The sequence below is a fragment of the Centroberyx affinis genome, unplaced genomic scaffold (assembly GCF_046629955.1).
Source record: "Centroberyx affinis isolate AG114_WGS23_722 - 3 ecotype Tasmania unplaced genomic scaffold, CSIRO-AGI_Caff_v1 ptg000061l_1, whole genome shotgun sequence".
Taxonomy (NCBI): Eukaryota; Metazoa; Chordata; class Actinopteri; order Beryciformes; family Berycidae; genus Centroberyx; species Centroberyx affinis.
In genome coordinates this window covers 156,714-170,588 of record NW_027278772.1, presented here as the reverse complement: position 1 = coordinate 170,588, position 13,875 = coordinate 156,714, and the positions used below count along the sequence as shown (strand labels likewise).

Sequence of the window (13,875 nt, the reverse complement as noted above, 5' to 3'; positions counted from 1 at the left end):
TCTGCGGTTCAGAGTTTTAAACGTGTTTCAAATAAACCAAAATGACAACAAAAATTGATGGTGGACATTATGGGTCCTAGAGGCAAAAAGTTTGTCCAGATACATATCTGCACCAAGTTTCACATCTCTAACACTAACGGCGCAGTGGGGCTGAGCCTCCGATTTTGAGGGCTTATTGTAGTGCCCCCTATGGGCCAATCAGTAGCCTACCATTCTTTGAGTCCAAGTAGTGAGTCACTATATGTGCCAAATTAGGAAAAAAGTTACCAATGTGTGGCCAAGTTATTGGACCAAACAGCGGAGAAAAAAAAAAAAGTGAACCCCTAAATACATATGTCCTCCACACAAAGTCAAACCTAACACACGCTGTGTTTTGTTGTCACGGTTCTAATTAACATAGAAATGAACAACATGTCTGAGCACGTTCAGCTATTCTTTCAGTTAACGTGATTCTCCTCATCGGAGCTGTCAGGTTACTAGCAGTGTTTGTGAATTCACGTTAACACATGAACCTTTCATGCTGTTTTTCTCTGTCTCTCACTGCTTCGTTTTCTCTTTCCCAACTAGTACTTTTACTCGGCTCGCCCAGCCATTTCTTCTTCACGCCTTTATTTGACTCTTCATTGCTCTCCCTGCCCTCCTCCCTCTTTTTTTCCTCCCTCTACCTTTCTCTGCACTTTCTCCTCACTTTCTTTCTTTCCCTCCCTCCGCTTCCCCCCCTCTCTTCAGGCCCCAGTTGCTGGTGCTGGTTAGTACAGATGCAGAGCAAAACGTGGAACAGCCACGTCTGCTTTCTCTGACCAACCAGCTCAAGGCAGGCAAAGGTCTAACCATTGTTGGCACAGCGCTGGAGGGCACCTACCTGGAGAACTGCGACCAGGCCCAGCGTGCAGAGCAGGTAGGGGTCCTGACTGTCAAATGTTATATCAATGTGCTGACTGCATGACATAAATCGGTATAGAAATGATTTCAAACTTGAATAAACTTGAGAGGTGTGCTTGTTTTGTACTTTCCACTTTCCACTTTATAACGTCCCCCCGCAGTGACCTCAAAACAATATGAGCAAATCACCTTTAAAGGGCAAAATGGGATTAACAATTAATTCCTAGCTGTTCCTCCAAATCAATTCCTACCTCATTCAGGAGAGCACAGCGTGAATAGTGAGAGGGTGACTGGACCTGGGCTTTAATATCAAATCACATCACATTAAATTAACTCAACTCAACTCTAATCATATCATATTATATCAAATCAGTGTCAAAAGTGTGAGAGAAAAGCTAACTAAAGCTTTATTTCAAATATTTAAAACATGTTCAACTACTTTTTTGCTTGTATCGAGGGCACCAGAAGGGTATAACTGGCATTTTGGGTGAAAATTATCTACTGTATATATTAAATAAAAGCTCTTGAGGAGATCTATTTAGTAAGGTAAGAAGATAATTTTGAATTAAAAGAACAAAAAACAAAACCTTAGAGCTTTAACTGAAAAATGTGGTCATTGATTGGAGCCAGAGCACCAAATGTTGGTTCACTTGAATAATAATCACTTAAAAATGGCAGATATTGTGTCAAGATTGTAGGGAAGTATGTTCCATTCCTCTTGAAATAAAAAAAAAATTGCCAGGTTTTCTAGTAATTACGAGTTATTTCCTTGTTATGAGATCTTTTCCTGTTATTATACAGTATACTTTTAGACTTTTGTTTTCATGTTGTTTGTTCACAAATTCAGATGCGATTCCCTAATGAAACTTCTACATTGTGTTTTTTGTTCTGTGCACCTCGGTAACAGTGACACTCTCCCCATCCCCCTCTAGGCGCTGCATAAACTGATGGAGACTGAGAAGGTGAAGGGCTTCTGTCAGGTGACGGTGTCCTCCAACCTGCGTGACGCCACCTCCCACCTGCTCCAGGCCAGCGGGCTGGGAGGCCTGAAGCACAACGCTGTGCTGGTCAGCTGGCCGCGCAACTGGAAACAGGCCGACGAGCACCAGACTTGGAGGAACTTCATTGGTGGGTCACTGGGATGGAACAGAAACCAACATCACCATCCAACCCAACACGATCTCAAAGAAAGTCGTGAGATGAGCACAAAAATTAGGTTCTTCCACCACAAACTGGATTCTGTGACAGTAACACAAATTAGATTCTGTGGCAACAGCATGAATTGGACACGCCATTTTCAGCTAAATGTTGGCTTGTTGGCTAACAGTTAATTTTAGGCAAGTAAAACAATTTTGGTTAAGGTTTGGGTTACGGTTATGGTTAGGCAACTAAGACAACTTGCTTAACATTAGGGAAAGGCTTTGGTCATGGTTAAATAAGAAAAACTTTAGCTAAAAATTCAAATTTAACTCACGGCTATCCGCCACCCTGACCACTAAGTGAGACTACTTCTTGTTTATAGTTGTTATTTGGTGTTAAGTCGTGTTCATTTTACGTATTTGTGTGAGATCAGGTTGATTCCCACCAGGTTGAAAAAAAAATGTCTTTGGCTTTCACCTAAGGCAGATTTTGGGGCAGCAGGGTGGCATAATGCTCAGAGAGACTTTCCTTCAAGCGAGAACCCCAGAGTTTAAGCTCCTGTGCCGTCAAGCGTCCGTCCTGCTGAAGCGTCTTTCAGCCAGACACAAAATCCCTCCCAGCTCCAGCGGTGCGTTTCTGTAGCTGATCCTGCTCTTCGGTCTCCCTGTGGAGGGGGAAAGTGAAAAGAGAATTTCACACATAAATTATCACATTATTATTATCATTGTTGATAATTAAAACCACATATGAACAACACAGTTCGTGAAACTGTAACATTAAATGCTCAAATTTATCATGATAATAGCTTAGTTAACATCAATGAAACATCAATGTAGCAATGTTATTGAATAGTGGGGATGGACATTTTCATTTTTTGCAATCACAGATCAAATAATAACACAAATTTCAGAATCCTACTTTTGGAGAGCTTAAAGGATAAGGCTGGAGTTTTTTAATGCATTGCTTACCGTCAACAAATCCTATGAAAATGCATTCATAGAGAGTAAACAATAATGGAGGTTAATAGTGCAGTTGTGGGAGGAGAGATTCATGCTCTCCATAGCAAAACAAATAACCTGCCAAACACAACCATTAATTATGTTGATGCATGCTCTGTTTGTTGATACACTTTAGTTTGTATTTTTTTTAAATTGGAAGAATCCATTTTGATTTCTATCCTCTCGTCCTTTTTACATTGCATGGGCAATACATTATGTAAATTTTTTTTTTCTGTTGTTTTGTTTTGGGGTTTTTTTTGGACATAACTCATACATTTTTAATTAGCTACTTTTTATTTTCACTTCACCCGTAATTTGACTTCTCAAATCTCAGCAAAGTAACAGTACTTAATGTTAAGCCCAACGGACCCGGTACCGGGTCCACCCCCGTGGCGTAGTTACGAAAAATCGCGATGGAAGATGGTCTATTTATAGAAGATATGAATGTTATACTGTTTTGAAAACATGGGTTCTTGAGCTTTCAGAATCCGTAAACCAATTGTATGTTGTCCAAACTATGTCTTATTACGAAGTATTTTAACAATAAAGTCGTACAGATATAAACTTTGTAAATATAAGAGCAAGTTGCGATCAAAAGCACTGGGATAATTTTCTCGTCAGTCTACAATAACATGCTTGGTATCGCTGGAAACTAGAAATTCCAAGCTTTCCAATGACCCTAAACGCACCATGATTGGAATGATACAACTTCCGCTATTTCCGGGGAAACGTAGCAGTCAAACATTTTACACTCACACTGACAAAAATCTATGTTCTTACCAAAATATTTCCCCAATGCTTATGTTATTTTCGCCAAAAATGGCAGATTTTAGTTACTTACGTTTCTACCGTAACTTTGGACCAATGGAAAGTCATAGAGATCGTCAGGGGGGATTCCCCAGCCATTTCAGTCCAGACAGACTGGAGCTCTATGGTGGGAGCTCTGGCTCTTTGTCGCCATCTGGTGGCTGTGCCAAAGTACTGACACCAATGAGCCTTATACCATTTGATTCCTCTGACTGAGACGAAACTGAGGATAGGTTACTTGGCACTGAGGACCCTTGCATTCTCCATTAATCTGCCTGTATAGCATGGAGCTCTTCAGTCATATATGAATATTGATCAATATTCATTGTGTTTATTACTATTTCAATGTTTTTGGGAAATTTATGTTATTTGTAACATGGCTATATGGAAATAAATCGTGTTTTGAAGTAAAACTCCTAGTAAACAGTCAACATGTAAACAGTAAACATGGCCAAAGCATGGAGACCGCCTGAGTATATCTTTATAAATTGTATCATAAATGTTGTATTTTAGTGTATTTTCATCAAATTTACAGTTACAGTTGTAGTCAAAGAGTAGGAGAAGACATTCAGTTGTATCATTATCCATGGGATCTTGGTTATAATGGTGATATTGCCTTTGAAATTTAGATTATATACTAGGCAAGGATAAAAATCTAATTTTTTCCTTTACTGCATCTCCATTTACTCTGGAATGGTAATAGATAGGTTTACTTAAAATGGATTCATATTCGTTAGCTTCTTACCTATCAAAGGAGACCAGAAATATGCATATAGGCTCCTGGTTGAGGAGCTATTCCTGATTCATTTTGGGTATGCTATTTTAGGGGTTTTTTCCTAGGGCTAGGGCTTAACAGGTTAAAGTTAAATATGATATTTTGGTATTCTTTCCACCCCTGTACTGTATATAGCTCAGTTTCATCTGGATGTATTGAAGAGGCAGATAGGAACAAAGGATCTCTTATAGTTTCTCAAGTGGCCGGGTCAAAGATTCCTCATTTAACACAGCAAGCTGCCTCTGTTGTCGGCTTGTTAGCATACGAGCTGCGTTACCACTCCTGGCTAGCTTTGCTTTTAATCTTCATGTTTAGTGAATGTGTGCTCATGCACACCTCTGCTTGTGTGTGTTTTTGGTCATGTAGGGAATCATTACAGACAGTAGATAAGGTTCGAACACCTGTGTTGTTAATATTTTCTCTCAAACAGTTTCTATAATGGAGATACCTACCCACCACAGTCTATTGGGGTTAAAATGTCTCTCTCTTCCTCCTCCTCCTCCTCCTTTCATCTCCTCTCTCTGTGTTTCCTCTCTTTCTGCTCTGCAGAGTTGGTCAGGGAGACGACGGCTGCTCACCTGGCTTTGCTTGTGCCCAAGAACATCTCTGCCTTCCCGTCCAACGGAGAGCGTTTCACTGAGGGACACATCGACGTCTGGTGGATCGTCCACGATGGAGGCATGCTGATGCTGCTGCCCTTCCTGCTCCGCCAGCACAAGGTGCTGTACCGCATTTATTCATAATACTAGAATAGAATAGAATAGTCTCTTGAGCCCTGTCATCTCATGCATTTTCTCATTCCTACTTACTCACAATACTTGTAGTGTTGTACTTGTAATGTTCTTTTACGTTAGCTAAGTTAGCTTTGTGTTAGCCTCAGATGTAGCTCAGAAACAGTTTCTAGGTAAGAACATTGTGGGAAATATTCCAAAGCTTTTCCTATATAATATCTTCTTCTGCTGCAGGTGAGTGTTTCTCAACAGGTAGACAAGTAGATTTACCAATTCCAAACACGCCAGATAAAATAAGGTTTACCAAGAGACAAGCTACAGAGGCACAGAACAATTGAAAAATCAGGTTATGTTGTTTTTGCTCCTCAGGTTTGGAGGAAGTGCAAGATGCGCATCTTCACTGTGGCCCAGATGGACGACAACAGCATCCAGATGAAGAAGGACCTGACCACTTTCCTCTATCACCTCCGAATCGACGCTATGGTGGAAGTCGTAGAAATGGTGAGACTCCTCAGCATCTTGATATACTACACTATTGCAGTAGCCAAAGCACAGCTATATATAACTATGCCTGTAAAAAATATAGATTTAAAGCTTTTTTCTTATTAATTTCTGTAATTGCCAGTAGATGTACTGTATCCAACTATATGAGCCTTCTTTCACAAAACGTTGTTAATCTCAGTGCAGCTTTCCTGGTTAGCTGAGTTAAGACTCAACTGTCTGTTTGTCTCACCTCAGCATGACAGCGATATCTCAGCCTACACTTATGAGAAGACCCTGGTAATGGAGCAACGGTCGCAGATCCTCAAACAGATTAACCTGACCAAGAACGAGCGCGAGAGAGAGGTAAGAGGGAGACATGCTTTTTGGTTTCTCTCTCCATTTGTTTATGTCAACTTTTGTGTCAATTCTTTTGTGAAATGCACTCAAGCATGCTCGTATAAACTTGACTTGACCAGACTTGACTTAACTTAACATGACACTCATGCCCCTCTGGACAAAAGCACATCTACAGATAGGTTGGAGCAGTGGGATACCACATTTACCCACTCTTCCAGTGTTAACTACAACCACAGCAGCAACAGTGTCTTTGAATGGCTGGTGTTTTTACAAAGGCAGAAAAAATATATTGATTTCCATGTTATACCATTATTGCCTTAAATGCTTCATTGAACTTTAAGATTAGCTGGTCCTCCAAGTCAATAAATGTAATAAGCGCAATGGAATTATCTTCATTTTAACCGTTAACACTGTTATGACCCGCTTTGCTTTTAATAGACATTCAAAGAAAAATAACTCTCTATCTCTCAAAAATCTCTCCTTTCATATCACTTAATCCTCCCTGTCCTTCATGTGTGTGTTCACAGATCCAGAGCATCACTGACTCGTCCCGCGGGTCTATCCGCCGCAAGAACCCGGCCGCTGTGACCACCCAGCTGAGTGTGACCGAGGACCAGCCGGGCGGCAGCAAGGAGGAGAAGCCTGAGGAAGAGGTATAGGGCCAGCTCCGTTAGCAGAGCACCGCGATCTCGGTTTGAAGTTTAGAGTTTGTTTACATGCACATATACAAGTGATAAAACACTGGAAAAATTACAGATTGAGCAGGTGAGATAAGACCGAACACCCGGGGGAAAAACATCTAGTTCAAAACAAAGAAAAGAATCAAGACGATAAACGAAAATGCAATTGAGCTGGATAACAGAACAGAAGGCATCACAAGCTAAACAAGGAGTGTAACGGTGTAACAAAATGCATAAATGGGAACCAAAAAAAAGAAAATTGAGTTGGTATCAGTTCGCTCAGTTCTCTACAGCGGAAAATATGAAAATATTCGACATGGGCTAAAATGATTCTTGATTTCAGTGGAGTTGAGAATGAATAGTCGCCTTTCAGGCATCAAATGACAGTTTTCTTTTGAAGTGACTGTATGAAGCCTGATGGCTGTCATGAGGTGGACCAAAGCCATCCTCCTCACTGATTGGCTTGCCTCATACGCACTAACAGCACAGTCAAGTTTAAGTTGTACATTGTTAATATGACACATGCACGCTCTGCACTTCTCTTGCCTCAGACACGGCTCTTGTTACCGCCGTAGAAACCAAATAATATACCGACTGCACAACACGAAGCCCCCTTAATCACAACTCTCTTTCCTTTCCTTCTCCTCTCACACACTGTGGCTCTTGTGACTTTACCTGCATTCCTACATTTCCACCTCAACTGTGATTCTTTCAACCTTCCACTTTACATGTGACTCCACCTGGCCTCGTATCACGTCTGTTGTCTCTTCCCCTCGTCTCATAGTCAAAGTCGGCCTCTTCCCCTGTCTCCCCCCCTGCCCAGGTCCAGCTCATCCACGACAACACCACCCCCACCAGCCCCGCCACCCCGGCCACCCCGCTCACCCCGGCCACAGAGGGGGCCCAGAGCCCTGGGGAGCAGGTCCAGATGACCTGGACTGAGAAGTGTGACGGGGAACCGGCCAAGCCGCCCGGCGCTGCCACACCGGAGGGCATCAAAGACATCTTCAACATGAAGCCGTGAGTGATTTCAAATGCTCATTGAACTTATCTGTCTTGTAAAGGTGAATTTCCTTTTCGTTTCTGACAAAAAGAGTGCCTTTGGGTCTTTGTGCTTCTTTTTTATACCATGTATGTTCCCACAGGATTTGTGAGGACTGTTAGAAAGGGGATTCACAATAAATAGCAGGGCTTGGAAGTCCCATTTCACGAGTAATGTCTATGCGTTATGTGGAGTTGAACATGTGATAACACTGTTCTAGTGTACTTCCAAGTAGGAATATTCAAAATATAGCTTAGCACTGACTGAACAATGTGTTTCTCTTCTTGCCATGCTGCAGTGAGTGGGAGAACCTGTAAGTACTGAAGTTCCTATAAAGCTCATTTAAGCTTATCCATTCACATCTCATATGGACCAAGTCGGCCAGTCACATGAGCGGATGAGGATGAAGAAATCATTGTGTGAATTAGCAGCTGTCATCTCTATCATCTCTTAGTTTCTGGAAATGCTTTGAAACCTGGAGAAATATCACATATAGTATCACAAATACATGGTCGATTCTGTTCTCCAAGCCATTATCAGTGGCTGTGTGTGAATCAGTTTGACCTTTTATATCTGTTGCCGTGTCCTCGCTCAGGAACCAGTCCAATGTGCGGCGCATGCACACGGCGCTCCGGCTGAATGAAGTCATCATCAAGAAGTCGTCAGAGGCCAAGCTGGTCCTGCTCAACATGCCCGGGCCGCCCAAGAACCGGACAGGCGACGAGAACTGTATCCTTCACCTGAACAGTGTTAGGCTTATTGTGAGACAATGCTAGCTTCACTCCAAAACATGGATAATAAACTATGGCCCTGTTGTGATGGTCACTTCTGCTGTAATCTTAATTATGGAAAGTGAATAATTTGTTTCCTAGGAATAAACTTGGCTTTAGTATTTAAGCAGTAGTTGGTAAGTTAATCGGCATGTTTGCAGGGATAAAGTTAGTACAATGGTGTGTTGTCAAAAAATTACTCATAATTAACTCTTATATTACAATACAAAGCAACAAAGCAACAGAGGCAAAGAACTTGTGATAGAAATATATAAACAGATAATAACATTACAGGCAGTAGTCAGACCTGGGTCAGATAGTATTTGGCAATAATTTCTAATCAATTTCTATCTATCTAAACTGACTATAAAATACAATCCTGAGATTGTCCAAATTTTGTTGTCCTACATGGGAAATCTGCCCATCTGGTATTCAAAGCAGTTTAAATCAAGCGCTAAGAATGATTTGCAGGTGATAGTACAGTATAGTGTGACAGATGTGTGTTGTAGTTGCTGTTTCTTTAACCCTTCTCTCCCAGACATGGAGTTCCTTGAGGTCCTCACTGAGGGTCTCAACCGGGTCCTCCTGGTCCGCGGAGGCGGCCGCGAGGTTATCACCATCTACTCTTGAGAGAGCAACCCCCCCCCCTCCTCTTCCCCATCCCTAACCCCCTATCCCTGTGTCACCTGTACTCCAACCCTCTTATCCAACCATATTGCTTAGTAATCATGTCACCCTTACCATTTATTTATGTAAGATAGTCCACTCACACCCAACCAATAGCCCAGCTCAGCTTCAGCACCTTTCCCTTAGCTCCTCCCCCAGTATACCGATGAACAGTCATCACAGGTTCAGCTAGTAAACCCATCATTCTAGTCCAATAAGCTATCGTAACTATTGTAGGCTCTAGACTCATTTAGTTGCTATCTAGATTAGTTCCTTAGGCGAAGATGTTTCTACTCTGAGCTTTTTCTTTGCTAGTCTATAATCTAGTAACCTGCATTGAGTCAAAGGGTCACTCAGTAGGGAGGTGTGGTGGGCGCGGGTTGTTAGCTGAGGTGTGAGCGCACATGCATGTCTGTGTCTGTCTTTGTTTTAATCACTGCAGATTATTTGAAGGTTGAGTTTTCGCCAGCGTGGCATAGAAGCGGCTACTACCTCTGAGCACGGAGTAGACTTCTATCCAGCTGAAACCAGCTCAGTGTAGGATTGTATGTTCAATCCGTGGTGGAGAACGGACGCCTCCCACAGCATTCCAGCCTGTTGTTTTTGATGTGAATTATCTTTCAACTGAAAAAGAGACTGCTACCCACGGTCAAGACCAATGGTTGGAAGGAGGAGAGCATGGTCATCGTTACGGACTGTGAAATTCACAGTGATATTCAAAGAAGACTCAGATGGTATGTGGATCGTCGTCCATGACAACCTACAGTATATCACACTCTTCAACCTAATCTTTAGCACTCCTTAGCATGACATCCTTATAATTGTGTGTTTGTTTTTCCCCTTGTTCCGTAATTGTCTTTCTACTCATCCCCCTTTTACTCCCTTCTTAGTGGCTATTTATCCCTGTGGCCACTGTTAGTGCCAAAAAACAACAAGGCTAGCTTGGTTTTTAGAGATTGACGCGTAATTAAACTGTGAATAGTGTGTTTCCTAGCAGGAGGGTGGTCTGACAGAGGAGTGGGGAGAGAGTACGCCCTGGGAGATCATCATTGTCAGATGCCAGCACCCCTCGACCCTAGTGTGGATCACTGTAAATAATGTAAAAGCTCTGACGCGTTGTTCAGTATGAGTGTAGTATTTTTGTGACATACTAAAAGCTTCTAGTGGAGAAAATGTTCCTTCGCTCAGAGGGTCAGCTCAAAAATGCTTTTTTGGATGGCTTAGGCTCCTATCACTATGGTAACTGTCACTGTAACCTTGACAAGTACTGCACCTGCACTGTCCGCCACTGTGCAACAAGTGACATTTTAATGAATTCATCAAGTTCATTAAATGAATATTAAATGTGTTATTTTTTCATCTAGAATACAAAATATGTATTTGTTATGTTTATAGACAGAGATTATACATATTTATGAAATAGGTATATATCATTTAGATTATCACTCAAAGATATATTGTTGTTTTGCCAAATTTAGATATGTTATATGTGCCATATCAAAGTATTTTTCAAAGAGAAATAGTAAACAAAATTCTATTTGATCAAATTAGAGAGAACAAAGTGTGCTTAAAGCTGAGGTGTCTACATGGAATTAGTATGGTGTTAACGCTATAGTCGGAAAGTCACCTTATACATGATCAAGAAATAGATGTTCAACAAATTACCCAGACCTCCATGAAACTACCAACACCCACCCACTGAAATACGCATATCAGTAATATGGAGTTGAGGTTTTGAGCATCTATTGATTGATTGTTTATAGGGTATAATCTAAATAAATGGAATGGACAATGGCTTCTGTAGCTAGGAATCTCACTTTGTCCATGAGACTGAACTCTATGCAGTAGACTCTCCTATGAGATTTTATATCCTCTAGATTGGTTAAGATTTGAGCCAAACATGTCCCTGACCATAGGAATGAATTGTTAGTGAATCATATTTAAATTTAAAAGTGCATCTTGAAAGGAATGTGCAATAGTTGAAATCCGGACTCACATAATCATGTTATTTATTTTTTTACACATATATTTTGTATATGTAGATTTCATAAGTCTTGCGAATTCAGAACCATCTCACTCTGACCAAGGACAGCTGTCACTATGCTTTGATCATTTTTGTTTTGTTTTGTTTCTTTTCTCAAAGAAACTGTTTTTGGTCATTTGCACTTGTAGTAGATCTATGAATATAAATTAATACATATATACAATAGAAGGAAGCAAAACAAAATTAAATTAGTTTATAGAACTATTAAAAACAGTATTAAATGTTTTTAGTGTTGTTTGAATGTCAGACCATATGTTGTGAATGCTGCTAGTATCAATAGATTTATTTGTACTGTAAATAGAGATGACTAAAGGAACATAAAAGATAAAGTGAAAAAGGGTATAGGCTTAATAGACATACATATCAGTGCTGGTGGTTGTCTACGGAGACAAGGCTTTACCTATAAACTATTGGCCTGCGATCTCTGGACAGGGTGAGCTTTCTGTTTTATTAGAGAACTATATTGAATACCTTGACGCAATATTATAAGGTCACTAGGGTGCGATTTGTTTGGGGGGTCTGGGGGCAAATCCTCCAACCTTTTTTTCTCTTTTTAAAAATTGTTCTCTTGATTATTACCATCTTTAATCTCATGAGTAAAATGAACCAATTTTAAGAGTCTACTGAAATAGACTGACAGGAATTACAAAAATATGTTTTGGACATGAACATTTCTGAGTTGTTACATGTTAAATGTTACAGGTTGCAGATTTTGAACACACCTACCTGTGGCACAGACGTGTGGTATTCAACAAGCAGCCACACCTAGTTTTTTTCAGTGATTGGGATGCCAAGTCATAAACCTTTTCCTTAATATGCTTTGATATCACACTTAATTATGACAAAGTAGAAGTACAAAATTCACATCAGGTTTTGAATAACATGGCTATTTTGGGATTGTCACTAGAACATTGCCTGCATCGACTGAGCCTTTTAAATCTATTCAAAAGAAAAGATATCTGATGTTTATTGGAAAAGTTTATTGGAACTGAATTTATTTATTGAATTATAAATGTTTTATAATTACTGTTTGCATGGTCCTATGTGGCAATATTTGTTTTAGTGGTTTCTATAGTGTGATGACTTACATGTTCAAGGTGCAGAGTTGGGGAAGGGATGTTCTCTTTCGAGCAGCATGAAATGTTGCTTCAGTTACACATATGAGAACCTGGGAATGTTTGCCTTACGGCAATATGGCTAGACCTTGAAAACAAGTCTTTTGCAAAAAAATAAGAAAAAAGTATGAGTTCACTATATTGTTACTTGTCATATTTCAATCTTGCTCAAGTAGTGTTATGTAATGTAATAGGAGACTTTGAGTTTGCGAATGGATGGGCCTTAGGAATGGTCATTTCACCTTTGTAAATATATATCACTGCAGTCAGAGACACTGTAACCTACTATAGTGTTGTTTTTTGTTGTACACTGTTCTATCACTGTGGACAAAGTCTTAGAGTTTTGTAAGATTATGTGCAATATTGTTCTCACATGGGTATTTTGATTTCATTTTGTCACAGCTATGTTATTGTTATTTCCTCTTCTTTTTTTTTTCATTTATACGACTGGCAGTGTCAGCTGTCAATTATTTCATCCGAATGTTTGTCACCAGGTCTTACGGACCATAAAGATCTAAAGTGTTCATCCCAATTGTGGCTGAGACAGCGAAGCACTTTACACTGAGGGGGCTCTCTGTGATCAGAGGACAGTCTGCAGGAGCCAACCTGCTCTGTACAGACTATCCCACAGTGATCTCTGGTGGCATGGGTGTGTATTACAGCCAGCTGTGGAGGTCTGAGACCGCATATACTATCAAGTATAAGAATATTCCATCATCTCACTGCAGTTTTAAACTGCAATAAACTACCTACCTGTTGATTTTGTTTACATATTATCACTTAAGTATATTCTAGGACATTTTGGCATGTATCACATTTTCTTTCCTTTCTCTTGCCAAACTTAAAAGAATCATAGTAACTGTTAAATTTAGTGCTTGTCACTCAATCTGTGAGGTGAGCCTTCCCAACATCCGCCCCCCACCCCCAAACCCCTGGCCTCCCCCTCCCACTCACAAATCCACCCCAGCTCTGTACTTATATGTGATTGCAGTATAATTCTGAAAAATGATCAAAGAATATAAAACAAGCGCTTCCAATTCTGGTACTGGCTCTGCTTGGACGACACGAGATAGTCAAAACGAAACCAGCATGTTCCTCATTCCCAGCTGATCCATGAAATAGATCAGATCCTTCGCCTGCACAACTGTAGCATGAGACAAACCTGCCGGTGATCATTACAAAGTCTCCATCCTCAAATGGATATTAAGGGCTCTGAAACACATCTGTTACCGGGTTGAGGAGGCTATCCTTTCAAGACACCAACAGAGAAAACACAAGAAATCACAAATTGGTATGCAGTGCCTCACACTAGCTTTTGTTAATCAGAGAAAGCTGAGATGTAGATACTTAGGCTGTAGCTGAGATAAGATACACAATGTCATCCC

General features: G+C 40.5%; 1 protein-coding gene across 1 annotated transcript in view; it reads left to right on the top strand.

Annotated features, from left to right (window-relative positions):
- The window catches only part of slc12a5a (solute carrier family 12 member 5a), a 43,483-nt gene extending 34,188 nt beyond the window's left edge, over positions 1-9,295 (top strand). The window contains exons 17-26 of the mRNA XM_071519809.1: positions 730-898; positions 1,815-2,010; positions 5,152-5,321; positions 5,703-5,834; positions 6,072-6,179; positions 6,701-6,826; positions 7,638-7,873; positions 8,194-8,208; positions 8,491-8,624; positions 9,204-9,295. Of these exons, the coding sequence (XP_071375910.1) occupies positions 730-898; positions 1,815-2,010; positions 5,152-5,321; positions 5,703-5,834; positions 6,072-6,179; positions 6,701-6,826; positions 7,638-7,873; positions 8,194-8,208; positions 8,491-8,624; positions 9,204-9,295 (1,378 nt within the window). The remainder of the gene's footprint in view (positions 1-729; positions 899-1,814; positions 2,011-5,151; positions 5,322-5,702; positions 5,835-6,071; positions 6,180-6,700; positions 6,827-7,637; positions 7,874-8,193; positions 8,209-8,490; positions 8,625-9,203) is intronic.
- Positions 9,296-13,875: the final 4,580 nt, after the last annotated feature.